This window comes from Urocampus carinirostris, chromosome 15, assembly GCF_059441175.1.
Source record: "Urocampus carinirostris isolate Australia breed hairy pipefish chromosome 15, RoL_Ucar_1.0, whole genome shotgun sequence".
NCBI lineage: Eukaryota > Metazoa > Chordata > Actinopteri > Syngnathiformes > Syngnathidae > Urocampus > Urocampus carinirostris.
This window is the reverse complement of record NC_142363.1, coordinates 14,458,688-14,473,417: the sequence shown is the minus strand read 5'-3', so window position 1 is coordinate 14,473,417 and position 14,730 is coordinate 14,458,688. Positions and strand designations below refer to the sequence as shown.

At 38.2% G+C, this 14,730-nt stretch overlaps 2 protein-coding genes across 5 annotated transcripts in view; one reads left to right on the top strand and one right to left on the bottom strand.

Moving 5' to 3' along the window:
• Positions 1-11,798, top strand: part of eif2ak4 (eukaryotic translation initiation factor 2 alpha kinase 4) — a 37,864-nt gene extending 26,066 nt beyond the window's left edge. For all 3 annotated transcript variants that reach the window (XM_088355132.1, XM_088355131.1, XM_088355133.1), the window contains 4 exons: positions 1,531-1,599; positions 2,865-2,909; positions 4,436-4,551; positions 6,954-11,798. In XM_088355132.1, the coding sequence (XP_088211258.1) occupies positions 1,531-1,599; positions 2,865-2,909; positions 4,436-4,551; positions 6,954-7,011 (288 nt within the window). In that variant the 3' untranslated portion in view covers positions 7,012-11,798. The remainder of the gene's footprint in view (positions 1-1,530; positions 1,600-2,864; positions 2,910-4,435; positions 4,552-6,953) is intronic.
• A 1,629-nt stretch (positions 11,799-13,427) lies between these two features.
• Positions 13,428-14,730, bottom strand: part of LOC148351641 (cysteine-rich motor neuron 1 protein) — a 51,671-nt gene continuing 50,368 nt past the window's right edge. For both annotated transcript variants that reach the window (XM_088355134.1, XM_088355135.1), the window contains exons 14-15: positions 14,332-14,510; positions 13,428-14,259 (exon numbers count right to left, since the gene is read on the bottom strand). In XM_088355134.1, coding sequence (XP_088211260.1) covers positions 14,104-14,259; positions 14,332-14,510 — 335 coding nt within the window. In that variant the 3' untranslated portion in view covers positions 13,428-14,103. The remainder of the gene's footprint in view (positions 14,260-14,331; positions 14,511-14,730) is intronic.

Genomic DNA, 14,730 nt, shown 5'->3' with positions numbered 1-14,730 from the left:
CGCGCTAAAAACGTTGATGTATTTATTGTTTGATATCTCGCGTATCCATTCAATATAGTTGGTGTGAAGTGTAAAGAAGAGGCGAGCCGTTTCTTTTTAAATGAAAGTGGAGTAAGAAAGCTTGATGCGGTTAAGAAAATGGTTGGATTGTTTTTTATTTAAGTCCACTCTCTACCAGAGGAGGATTTGTTGAAGCCCATCAATCCAAAAGTGTGTTAAATATAACTTTATTTATAGAGCATATTATTTTTTGAAATGTTTATTTTCTAGTACTAAACAATACAAGTTACTTATACAAGCCCTAGACATACTTATATAACCCTTAAACATACAAAATATAGCACTGAAGCAACTTACAAATTCAACGATCTCGTTCATAAGTAGGGCAGGGGCTGTAGTTGTTTGAGCATTGGTCTATGTTTGAGGTGTTGAATAGTGAAAGCCAAGTACAGAAACAAAGTATTGGTTTTCGGCTTATTTCAAGGTGTTGGTACTCACATCGGTGGCTGATAACACTAACAACTATCCCTTTGGAACCTATTTCCTTTAGGAACTATGACCTTTTATAGCCTGATGAAAAAAGTTTTGATTTTATTTTTTTGGGGCAAAGAACAGGCTTTCACAGCTGAGGTCATGTAATTAAGCAGACGGTGAAAAATATCAAGTATAAATTACAGATTGTATAGTATCTCTTTTGGGAGAGCCCAATGGGTATAACATATACATAGATCCAAGGCAACACGGTGGATCGTTAGAATTATAACATTTTCAAGCCCAGCATGGTTGATCAAATTTCTTGTCACTTTTAATCTACTACTAAGACTCTCAAAATAGGAAAAACAGGGCAGAAGTAATTTCATTTTAAACAATAGAAGTATATACAGTAGTCCTTCATCACTCTTTGTGAGGGTTTTATTCCCAAAAGAACCCTTTTGTTTGTAAAATCTATGAAGTATAATGTATGTTTTACAATTATTTTACAATGAAAAACTACAATGCATTAAAGTAAACAATTTACAGGCCTAGGTATTTCATTAACTAAAAGTACTGTGTATGCTTAACGTGTACTGTAAATATTAAACTGTCATGTTCTTTAGACACAGTAAATGAAGAAGCGTAGAGACTGTTGAGCCAGTCAGAATAGAGAACACAATACAAGCGTGTGAACCACGTTATAGCAAGGGAATACTGTATGTATAGATATATATTAGTGTGCTAATAGTTTAACTGTGTGAAGTATAAAATTCATACACGGGTAATTGTTTTTGAACTTTATTGTTTTTTTTGTCAAAGATAAAAGTTTTTCCCCAAAATGATTGCACATAAAAAACGGTAACCACAATGCACCCTTTCACTTTGTTCCAAATAAGGCTCCTTATTAAGGACAACCCAGTCTGCAAAAACATGTCTTAATATGTTGTATGTTTATATTTGTGCTGTTTGATTTTCAGCATGGCAAGAATTCTTTTCTTCCACCCTTTTTCTTTTCATGATTTCTGACTTTGTTTATGTTGCTCCCCCACTGAACAGATCCACACCAGATTGCAGACCCTCGCAAACAGTTTGCAAAACAAGAGCAGTGACATAGAGGTTCTGGCGGTAAGTCATTTTGTTTGTTTACCCCAACATCCGCATCCCCTTTGTAGTGCTTCCCCCTCTTTATCGTTCCAATTCAAGTGTGACAAGGAAAAGTATTCTGATAGCTTTGGCGAGTTGTTTTGCTGTACGTCATTCCAAGCTGTCATTTGACAAAACAAGGAACACATTCAATTATACTACTGCCCCTTGGAGTTGTTTTGTGCTTGCTTTCTAGATTTATTGCCAAGATATTCACATCATTAATCATCTTATTTACCTTGTCACAGCACGGGCCAAAAAGTGTTTGTTGTTCCCGTGAGGCTCTGGATTGCATCAAGTTCCCTTCCGTAAATACCTAGTATTGAAACGTCCCACGCCTAATCACCTTTTATCCCACTAAGCGATGGAGCAGGCCTCCGTGTCTTTGTTGTTGCATGTCAGAGGCCTGTTTGCGTATCAGACCGAGTGGAACACAGCAGCCCTTATTTTCCAATGATAGGCCCTGGAGGCAATTAGCTTCTTCCTGGGAACGGGACACAGACAGATTTTCAAGCCGGGTAAAAGTGGAATTTTCAGGAGCGTATTTTCCAAAGTGCACCAGATTCCAAGGCGCAACCCAAAAAAATAGTCTTTTGTCGTATATTTTTCATACCTAAGGCGCATGGAACTATAAGGCGCATGAAATTGAGACTACAGAAAGAGCTACCGTGTTTATTAGCTTGTAACCGTATATACACTTAAGGCATATAACAGTGAAATGATTAATCAATTGATGAGTATCGCTGAAATGGTCGAAGAAAATTCTTTGCAAAGGTAATCAAACCCGGATTGCGGCGGTGAGAGCGCTGACACTTTACCACTAAAACAGCAGTAATATGGATTACATACAAAATGGCATTACAGTTTAAAATCTTATCACTTTATTTACTTTGCCAGAAACACTGATTTGCATAGTGCATCCTGATAGATTAAGATGTCTTGCCACTTTTTCACCTGTGCATTAATAACCTCTCTGTTTAATACAGGGGTCTCCAACCTTTTTCAAGCTGAGAGCTAATTTTTGTTATTTACAGGTGAACAAGTTGAAACACTGTTTCATCTACCAGAATGTATTATGCAAATCTGTGTTTTTGGCACCATGATTAATAATAGTGAGATATGCTTTAATGCTTTTTCTGCATGAATTACGCAACCCGTTAAGTGAGATACGCAGAACCCGTCCTTCTGAGCTTAATCGCCATGGCGTTATTTTGAAATACTTACAAATTGTTTTTGCTTTCCTGCAGGTGGACCTTCAGAAGGAAATGTTGATCAACTTCCTGACTCTTGAGGTTGCTTTCTTTTTAACTTTGTTTAACATATTTCAATAAATGGCGACATCCTGGTGATAGGAGGAATTCGGCGGGTGGGGGCATCTTGGAAAGAGAGCGAGGTATTATAGTTTGGGATTCCAGACAGGAAGAGGGGATCCCGTCTCCTTCCTTCAGCGAGGCTTCTGTTCAGGAGGTGGTGTGAGGGAACACCCCTGACTTTTTCCATCCACTCTGGTCGCTTTAACCTGCACCCCTTTAACAAAGATCTCTTAGATTCAGGCGGGCATGCTTAGGGGTTGTTAACGTTCACATTCCAAAGGCCTGAGCAAAATCCTCCTTGTAATAACTCCTGTTTCCCAAAGAGCAGAAGGTTGAAAAGACTTTTAATTACAGTACAATGTAACCAGAGACGAGAACTTAATTAAAGCGCTGTTATGTAAGCGGCACCTCGTAAATTAGCGGGCCACCTATGCAATCCATAGCAAAGGATATACATTATAACATGAGCCTTCTAACCAAAAATATGTCATTTTGAAAGGGAATTTAAAATTAAGATGGAGAACATCAGGCTGAATTAGGTGTGCAGTATACAACCGGGGGGAAACATTTGTTGGCCTGCAGAGGGATGGGCGCCACCAGGCTGTACTTGCCCAAGATACACCACAGGGGATGGTGCCGCTACGACCCTAGTGGTTAAGGCATCCAACCAACCATACTAACGTTACATGACTGACATGCCTGGTCATGTCGGTAATGACGTAACATATGAAGTTATTCAGATAAAATGGCTGTGTGTGTGTGTGTGTGTGTGTGTTTAAATGGGTAAATGCAGTGTCTGAAACTCATGACAAAAAGTTACCGGACCCCAGGGCAGACAACTGAAAAGTTGCCTGACCCATTTTTCACAACTTGAAACACAATAAGACGACTAATCGCAAAAAAAAAACCCCAAAAAAACATTGTTGCAAAGTATTAAGGATTGATAATCAGAATACATAACAGAACAACACTTTAAAATTAAGTTTATTATAAATCTACTTATAACATTCATTGCATGGATATGATATCGCTGTTTTCCTTCTGCCATCAGTATGTACCTGTATTTACTCATCTTCGATCTGCAAATGCACGACCTTATACCGCTCGGGGAAAGTCCGAAAGCACGGAGTTAGTCGATGCTGGCTTCTGATCGGCTGCCGAGTATGCAAGTTGCCAAACGAACCGAAATTCCAAAATTTCTGTCTTTTTCTAACATATTGTCCATTTGAAGATTTTCTTATTACACTAGAAAATCAATGTAAAAATACAGTAATTAAAATGAAAAATCCCCTCCATTGACAGAGTTGCTCATTTAAGCTTATAAGTGTACAAAAATCCTTATAGAAGCACTGGTTGAGAAAAATGATTTCACTGGGGGTACATAAAACATATTTTGAATTTTTGCTGGTTCTGACAAAACTTGTGTTGAGTTATGCCTTTGTGTTTTTAATGGTCAAGAGCACTGATTTACCATCCCCAACCAACATTCTGTTCCTTTTCCAAAGTTTGAGAACGAAGAGCAGTACCACAGCAGCGTGAGGACTCTGCTATCGCGTCTCCCCAAGCAGCGCTACCTCAAGTCCATCTGTGATGAGATCCACACGTTAAAGATGACCAATAGGTACAAGGGTGTGGGATGAGTCGTTTTCCACTTTTCCTTATCACTAACTTTCTCGTGACCCATTATTATCATCAGCAGGGAGGTCAGTAAAATGCACCGAATCACAGTAAAATTCAATGTCGTCCCACTCAAACACATTAGGGAATGCATTGATTTACCATACAGAAAGAACAGATCGGACAAGGGGGTTGCATAAGGACACGACAAAGCTTTGAGCTTTTGTGGACACAAGATGGAAGCTGAGATCCAGGGGCCAGGCGAAGCACTTGAGTCGGCAAAAATAGTCTGATTTCCGAGAATTAATCTTGACAGAGCTAAACCGATAGAGAGACTGACTTGGGTGGCTCTGCCAGCCATTTGCTTTCATTCTGTGCGCGTATAGGCCAACCCACAAATTTCAGTTCTTTATTTTACACTTCTAAACTCTGCTTATAAGTGATCATATACTATATTTTACAGGAAACATCTGATGTATGACCTGCTCAATTTATGTCCACCCTTATTTATGACTACAAACCAACAGAAGATAATTGCTCATTTTATTCTTTTAATATCTGGCTCTGCACCATAAATTAGTCTGGCACTGCGTGGAACAATTTTGGCATCCAGCTAGCACAGCAATGTAATACAAAAATCAGTAACTATATACCGTCTACAGAGCTACCGAATACTACAAATCTTCCGTAGTTTACTACGCCAGTTTCTAGCCAAATATATTACGAAATACCTATTTTCTTTAGCAATGAAAATTGAAAAAGACGTTTGTTTAGCACCAAAGCAACTCTGTGACTCAGGCTCACACTTAGTGCTGCCATTACCCGCTGCGCCTTTGAGGGGGGAAAAAGAATGGGTATGAAGAATAAAGAAAGAAAAAGTAAACAAAAGGTAAAAAAGAGAACAGAGGAAACAAGACGAAAGAAGGAAGTAAAAATAGAAATAAAGAGGGAAAAAAAGAAGAATTAAGAAAAAAACAGAAGAATAAAAAGGTAGAGGAAAGAAAGACAAAAGTAGAAATTTAAAAAAGACAGCGGAAAGAATAAAACATGAAGAGGGGAGAAAAATAAGGAAATTGAAAAAAAAGAAAAATAAAGAGAAAAAGTAAGAAAAGGAAAAGACAGGTTTGTGGTTTTACCCTGTTTTATGTCAGATAAATGCAGATTACTCAACGTTGACTATTAAAAATTGTGGTTGATGTCATTTTACTTATTATTCAAATCAAAATGTTTGTCTTAAATAATTGAAGGTTTTTTTTTTTTTTTACCACTCGAAGGCGCTTCAAGGTGATGTATGTAACTTAAAAAATATACTTGCAGACGCCATCTTGCTACCGTCTACAGAGGTACCGAACACTACAAATCTTCATCATTGTGGCTCATTTTGTTGCGCGTGCACGTATGTGCAAGACTCGCTCCAATGAACTACTTTTTTATCTTTTTGGGAGTTTGGGTTGGTATTTGGACTGTACTTGAAAACCTCCTCTTCTTACTTTCACCATTTTCATTCTACAATTAAAGAAAACCACGGCCACGCACATGATATCAAGCTGCTACCCAAACAGCCCTTCAGTGCAATGCACTTTGAGGCCGTGATAAAAGCAAATAATGCGGTGAAAAAAATATGTAAAGGCTCTTTGCACTCAGTTTGGCATTGTTACCACATACTTAATAGAGAAAATATTTTTTATCTTACACTTTTTAAGGACACCTCAATCTACGCACCCCACCTTTAAAAGTGATGGAAAGTTGCGCCATGCTCATCCCCGTCAAGGTTTCTATTTGTTAGTAAAACATGAAAATGGTGAAAGTAAGAAAAGGACTGTTTCGAATACGGTCCAAACGTCAACCCAAACCCCAAGAAAGATGAAAAGGGAAGGGTTCAATTAGATAGATAGATAGATACTTTATTCATCCCCGAAGGGAAATTCACTTTTCCAGCAGCATCCCTGAGCTGAGAACAATCGAAAATAACACGGGAGCTGCTGGAGTGGCTGCCATTCGTGACGGCGCCGGAGAAACGATTCAATTTGAATAATGTACAAACAAACAAACAATTGAATCATGTACAAGAAACTTATGCACATCTAGGAAAGACATGTACTTGCACGTACAACATAAGGAGCTTGACAGAGGTTGCAATGATGACATAAGCCAGGAGATGGGGACAGTGACTATAAAAGTCCCCAAAATTTGTACAGCTCCTTTAAGAGCACCATAGGCGCTATGTTTTATTTTAGAAGTGAGGCCCTGTGGCTCGACTTTCCCGAGTGGCTTGAATTAGTACAGCAGGTCACCTTCTCACAACACACCTTTACAAATGAGCCGAGCGAGTGAACTCCTTGGGTTGCATGCCATGCGTCAAATTCTCCTTAAATTCTAAATCCGACACGTGTCGTCTTGCTCTAGGGTGGCCGTGGTGGTCTTGTACAGCTTGAAGGACGACTACTACAAGACCCTCCTGTGAAAAGAATCGTGTTCCCTGACCTGGAAATAATCACCTTTGGACTCGGATGTCTTGCCACCAAAGACGGTATTCGCCACTAGAGCCGCAACAAACGATTATCTTGTTGATTGATCAAGTAATCGAACACTGAAAAATGTTTACATTTCAATCTGTGCACTGTAAAAAAAAGATTTTTAACGTTTTGAAATATCATTGTAGACATCATAAATGGTTGTTTGATCAGATCCCCACAATTCAATTCATGGCATTTTTTGGTTGATGGTTTAATTTGCAGAATATACGTTCATAAGAAAAATCCACTTGTCTTAATCCATCCTTTTTAAGAATGCTTTACAGTGTGGGTGGGCAAACCTTTTGAGTCCCGGGCCACATTTGGTTAAAAACAATTGGAAAAGGGCCGGACCATGAGAAAATAAACGATTGATTGATTTGCTTGTCTGGGTCCAATACCTCTGCAATGCATGAGGGAAAACAATATCCAATGTTTCTCATACTTATTTATGAATAAATATACATAAAGACAAACTGTATTTTCCAGTCTATAAGGTGTACCCAAATAAACAAAAGATTGCCAGAAAATCCAAAGTGCGCCTTATAATTCTGTGCGCCTTCTAGACCGCAGAATACAAATAGAAACACAGTATTTATATGTGTACATTACTATCATCGGCAGCACAATGGTTAGCGCGTGTGGGGCACAATTCTTGGGTCATGAGATCGAACCTCCTGTGTGGAGTTTGCATGTTCTCCCCGTGCTCGTGTGGGTTTCCTCCGGGGACTCCGGTTTCCTCCCACATACCAAAAACATGCATGTCAGGTTAATTGGCCGGTCCAAATTGTCCCTCGGGATGAATGAGCGGGTGAATTGTCTCTCTCCGTGTGCCCTGCAACTGGCTGGAAACCAGTTCGGGGTGTCCCCTGCTCACTGCCTGAAGATAGCTGGGATGGGCTCCAAAACCTTCTCGACCCTACTGAGGATAAGCGCTGCAGATGATGAATGAATGAATGAATTACTATACAAGGTATTACTATATATTTCCATATTTGAGCAATGATTGATTAATCAATGATCGGAAATACAGTAGAGTCTTAAATGCATAATTACAATGAAATGCTCCTACGTACGGTAACCAATCATGATTGGAGTTAATTTACATTTATGTAATCTTGATGTTCTATGAAATACTTAATTTAATTAACTTTTTTGGTCTTGTGCAACTTAAATGAAACAAGTAGATCATGAAGAAATATTTTGAAGGTGCGCCTTGTAATCAGGTGGGCCTTATAGTCCAGAAAGTATGATATCTTTTTCAATTTTTTTATAAATAGACCATTTCATCAAACTGGAATCAAAGCAAAGTCCAATAGTATGCCCCTCTTTGAGCACTAAATTTGACAACATGCATTAAACTCAAATTGAAAAATGTCTTTTTTTGCGTGATACTTGACATCTTGAAAAATAAAATGAGATAATACAGGAAAAATACATTATTTGAATGTTGACGGAGTACATATTAATGTGAAATATATTTTATGGACAGGGAGAAGAGTGGCTCCAAAACATTTTTTAAATAATACTTTTTAAACCTTTGGTCCAGCAGGCCGGATTTAATAGCCTGCAGAGCCACGTGTGGCCTGCGGACCGTAGTATTCCCACCCATGCATTGTAAAGATATCAGATACCAACCAATCATGTTTCACCTCTTTTTCAATGCAGAGTAATTATTTTTCCCAAAAAAGTTAAACTCACTGACAAATTCCTTTTCACCTACTCCAAACGTGTGCGCTTAGAATGCATTTGAAAATCAATGTCAGCGAATTATTGTAAAAATTGTGGATTCATTGTTTCACCTCTTAGCTACCTTCATTACACCTAAGCTCCATTAGCGGTTTGTGGACCTAAACATGGCCTTAATGCTCTAGTAAGTGTTTTATTTTTCACCGAAAACAATATTTTATGTAATGAAGACTGAAAGGACAAAAGTTATCCGTCTCACGTGCTCATGTATTCTCTAACATGAAACAGCCAATTGGTTCCAACATGGATGCTATTCTCTTACAACAAGAGTGTCAAAGTCAATGTAATGAAAAAGGGCAACATGAAAAGACTAAGATGCAAGCTGAGGGCTTGACTAATCTAATGTTGATTAATTTTAAAATGACACATATAGACTTGTAAAATGACCAAAAAGACAAATGTACAGTACTCCATTCTGGTCAGATAAAGCATTATTCTTCCTACGGCTGTCAATATTGTTCAACAGGCACAAGAGACAAATTTTCTATAAAATCCCTATTAGAATAGAATAGAATAAAAATATGCCTTTATTGTCATTGTTACAACATGGGATATATTGTGACAACGAAATTACATGAACATTAAATGAAAGAATCCACTATTCAGGCACCATTCGTGGCCTATATTGTATATTTTAGCCAAAAGGCTCTAAATCCACTTTAAAGAAAAAAAAACAATTTTCTATTACTGGTGCTTACTAAACCACAATAAAAGAGTTCAAGTAATGTTTAGTCAATACAAAAATGGAACAATTCTTGGTGTATGACAACAATGAATCAAGATCATCTCAAGGTCTGGAGAAAACCTCGGGAGGCGGATGTGGCCCTCGGGCCTGGATTTTGCCATATGTGCTTTACAATGTTTTGGAATGTAACTTGTTTGCTTTATTGATCCCTCTGGAGAAAATTCCTCCCCTTGGAGTTTATGAGTGACCTTTGACGGACAGCTTTGTACGACTTGTGTGGTTTCACGGCTTTTATTGGTCTGATGAACGGCTTCTTGCCCTCCCAGGTGTAGTAGACTTGAAGAAACCAATTGTCCATATTGATTCTCCACCGTTAAATAAAAATAACCAACTTGTACACTAACGGTCCAAAAGTTTGGGGTTGCCTGGACATGTCTTCCATGAAAAAGTCACACTTTTTATCAAATGAGTTGTCCAATCTTAGTTCTCTTGCCCATATTAATATCTTTCTTTTGTTGGCATTTTCATAAGTTCTGCCTTCAAGGCCAGGTCTCCTCTCTCAATTTCATCACGTGCGCAAGGGATGAGAGAGCTTAAGATCAGTCGCATGGCTCTGCATGTTTACAGGGTGTTGTAATTATACAGTCTTCTTAATTTTAGTCGGTACAGTACATTGAGATTTGCTTTGAGAAAGTTTTTCTTGCATTCCTGTGTATATGTTAATGCCAATTAAATTATTATTGACCGGTGCGTTAGTTAATATTGACAGCAGCATACACAGTCCGCTAGTGTCTTAACAGTGTGTTACTTTTCTGTTCTGGACATTTCCCCTCAACTTTTTTTAATGGATGTGAATGAGTTCATTTCCGTGGCATTTTAAGCCTGTGGCTTAATATTATGGTGTGTCTTGTACAAAAACAAAGTTGAGTTTCTCCCTTAAATTTGAGTATGCAGCTTTTCATAAGATGCGCCCTGGAGTCCGGAATTTACAATACTTTTCTGCTTTCTTCATTGTTGTCTTCCACTCTTTTTTTCTACAAGGATTAGAGCCTGTTTGTGGTGGTCTTTGCAGGGAGTAGTGTATATCGTCGTAGCAGATCTTCAGATTCTTGGCAATGTCTTACATGTAATGGCATTCATTTCTTAGTACAAGAATAGACTGTCGAGTTTCACATGACCGTTCTCTCATCTGGCCATTTTAGTTTAATCGCACCCACAAACGTGATGCTCCAGATACTAGACTAGTTCAAAGGAAGGTCAGTTGTTTGTATACAAGGGTTCTCCAATCATCCATCAGCCTTATTATACAACTCGCAAACACAATGTACTATTAGAACACTGGAGTGCTGGCTACTGGAAACTTACTGTACACCAATGTAGATATTGCATTAAAAACAGACATTTGCAGGTGAAATGATCATTTACCACATTAACAATGTATGGGGCGCATTTCTCATTAGTTTAATATTAAAAGTAGTAATTTCCCTTTAAAATTACATTTTTAAGAGGCTCCAAACTTTTAGTTTATCAGTCATGGGTAGCGAATGAGTTTAACATAGAAACAGTGGTAACAGAATTTCAAAGGGCCACAAGCCATTTTTTGTACAAAAGATTTGAGCAGTCTTTTGTATTTTCTTTCACACGTTTATTCCTCAAAAAGGAGTAAATATACACATATGTACAGGATTTGCAAAAAAAGGAATAAATAAGGCAGAGACTGAATATAGCCGGTTGGTGTAAATGCTCTAAAATGTACATCAGCTTTGGAGTTCCAAAAACCATCCTGGAAAAACAGAAAAAAAAACTCAAACTATAGTATTAATAAATAAAGCTATGTGAAAAAATAAATAGAGTACTCTTCTGCTCAACTAATTTAAAACTAGCTTTTTACATAAAATCGAACAAAAAGGCAATAGTTCACACTTCATCTTAAAGCACGAACAAATCAAAGTCACTTAAGAAAATCACTAGAAAACCAATCCACCGATTTCGGCATTGCATTATTAGTGTGTAGTTGGGCAAAATGAAAAAATGGACTCTGATCCGATTGATCCGCTCCAGTTTTTTGTTTACCGGAGTGGTTAAATGCGCCCGAGAAATCCCTGATTAGCATGTTTATCCCGCCAAGAATTCTGCAGTGGCATTAGAAATATAAGGACCAAAAAAGTGCTCATTTTGGGGACTTTTGCAATGCATTTGGTGCCGTTTTATGGTGCAAGAAATACACAATCATTCCTACAATGTATTCTAAGATTAAAATATCACAGCGAAAATAAAATTGGATTTTTTTGATAAAGTTCCTTATTTGCTGTAATGTGATTAGAAACAAAACAAAAATGTCCTACATTCAGACTCCATGATGAATCAACTGAAATATAAGAATTTTATTGTGGAATCCAAGAAGTAAGACATTTGGACTCCCCAATTGACCTGTTAAGGATGTATTTGGTAAGTGTGAGAATTGGAGTATGATATATCTATACTTCATTACAGAAAATAAACTTTATCACAATATTCTTTTTTGTTAAGAAAGTTTAGTATTTTCAACAATGTTTCCCTCCGTTATTAAAGCCTTGCTATCAAGTGTCAGACATTTTGGAGTGATGTTTACCAGTTGTCATTGTTTGAGAAGGTTTAAAGGGACACAGGGTAATATTTGACCGCTAGACGTCACTGTATTGTGTAGTGCAAACAAAAATGAGTGACTAAAAAGTACAAGAAACATTACTAACTGCAAAGACTAAAAGAGACCAGCTTTATGTGAAGGGAAAAAAATGGAAAAAGAATGAAAAAGGAAAAAACAAGGATTGAAAAAAAGGAAAAGGGATAAAAAGAAAAATAGAAAGTAAAACATAGAAAATATTTTAAGAAACTAATGTTATTTCATTCCTCTAGCTTCACCTTCCGCTTTAACAGGAAAGTGTGCATAATTAGACCACTAAATGTTGCTGCGTTGTGTTGCGCTACTGAAAACGAGTGCTAAAAAGCATAAGGAAGAATATTCATTACGGAGATTCAAAGTGATCAATACTCATAAGTTGTCCTTTTTTTAGGAAGCCTTTCACAAGCTCTTGGGGGTCTTTGGGTAACCATAGCAACAAAATGGCAGAAAATTATAGCAGCTTCCTCTGGATGAGTCATGTTATGTAAAGACAAATTTCTCGAGTCACGACATGGGTCGCCGACCCCTTAAGCCTAAAGATCTTTTTAGTTATTAGTTAGCGCGAAGGGCTACATGTTTCAGATGTCATTAACATGTTACTATAACCAGTTGTAATTATTTGAAGTAAAATAGCCCTAGTCAAACAAGAAACCGTCAGTTATAAATCAAACATCCTAGAAAATCACAACGACCAATTTTCAGAACCTGTCCGCGGGCTTCTCAGGTGGTCTTAGTGGCTACCTGGAGCCCGCGGGCAGCATGTTGGAAACCCCTGACCACAAGTACTTAAATGTGCGTTTGTATGATAGTTCATTTAGTTTGATCTAACGTATAAATCGATTTTTTTAATATATTTTATGAAAGGGTTTTTTTTTTTTACCGCTAAAATGTGCTAAACAACTACACTGTCCCTTTAAAGCAGGGGTGTCTAACTCAATTTAGCTCAGGGGCCACATGGTAGAAAAAACATTCTCACAGGGACCGGACTAGTAGGTTGAAGAGAAAGAGGGAAAATGAAAAAAGGAAGAAGGAAAGAAAGAGCTAGAAGGAAAGTGAGAGGGATAAAGACAGAAATACAGCAAAAGTGGCTTTGAGAGTGGCGCATGGCCTTGGCAACACCCTAGAAGACATATTTAAAGCTGCAGCTAGTTTTTCTCTTGTACTTCTCTCAGCATCGTCTCAGGCCACATAAAATGATTTGGCAGGCCACTTTTGGCCCACAGCCCATGTGCTTTAAGAAAACAATGCATTTATACAACATTCCAACAATATTTAGATCTGGATTGGTAATGGATGTTCTTTATATAAAGATGAACATATCTCTAAATTTTTTTATTTATTTTTTCCTTGGGTAAAAGAGTTTGGAGTCTCCTCTCTCTTGTAACATTCTTCTTGATTCACCTTCCAGATCGGATGAAATATGAAAAGCAGTTTAGATGCTTTGGCCTACGTTGCGTGGAAAAACCTGTGCTTCTGTTTTGCAGAGAGAATTCTTGGGGGGATCGTTCTGCAAGACCAGAGTTGGTGGGAATGATTCGACCGGCGCAAATTTGGCCCCTGAAAAGCTATCAACAAAAATACAATTGGGCTTAGAAAAACATGGAAAGGGATACAGTACTGCTGCAATATACACAAACTAAAACAAAAAAGCACACATTCTAGCGCAGGGAGATCTTTTGACCCCCCTCGCTAATCGGACCTTCAAGATCCAAGAAGAAAACCGCGCAGCCTGACCCCCGTTTTTGTTTTTCCTCAGCGTTTGTGATTGTGCAGTAAAGCTGCATGTGTTTGGGGTGTGCTGTTCTCCCAGCACCTCACTTCAGTAAGTCTGTGTCCTTGCAGGAGAAGTTCAAAGCTCACATTCAATTGTGACTTGACGTGGGTGATTTCCCTGTCACCTTTAGTGTTTCTGTGTGTGTGAGGATGCGTCGATCGTTTTGTCTCATGTTAGCACGCCGTCCAGTTGTTAGCTAGCTTGGCTCTGGGGATGCTGAGCTTGTCCACGCCCATTCCGTGATCGTTCTTCACGTTCTGGAACTTGTTCTCCTTTGAGGGCTCCATGTAGATCACTTGGTTCTTGTTGACGTGCTTTAGGATCACAGTCTGTAAAGGGGAGCAGGAAAATGAAGCAAGGAATGATGCAAATAATTAAAAATGAATCAGAAATGGTCTTACTTTTTTAGGGGCGCTGTAGCAGGACATCTGAACCCATTTCTTTTTCTGGTTGATAAGCAGAACGACGATAAGGAAGATGATGATGGCCAAAAGGAGACCTGCTAGGATCCAGGCAGCAGACTGGTAGATGAGGGCCATCTCTGTCTGGTTAGGGTCATTTTCACCCAAAATTGGCTCATCTGTGAGATGTGATTAAAGATGAAGTCAGATGGCTAGTACTGTAAATTCCGAATTAACTCTAACCCTAAAACATTTAACGGGGAAATGTCTAGTACAGAAAAGTAACACATTGTGCCTCGATTAAGACTCTTACAGACTGTATTTGGAGCTGTCAATCTCTAGTGCACTCAATAATTATTAAATTGGCATTAACATACAGAGGAATGCGAAAAAAGCATT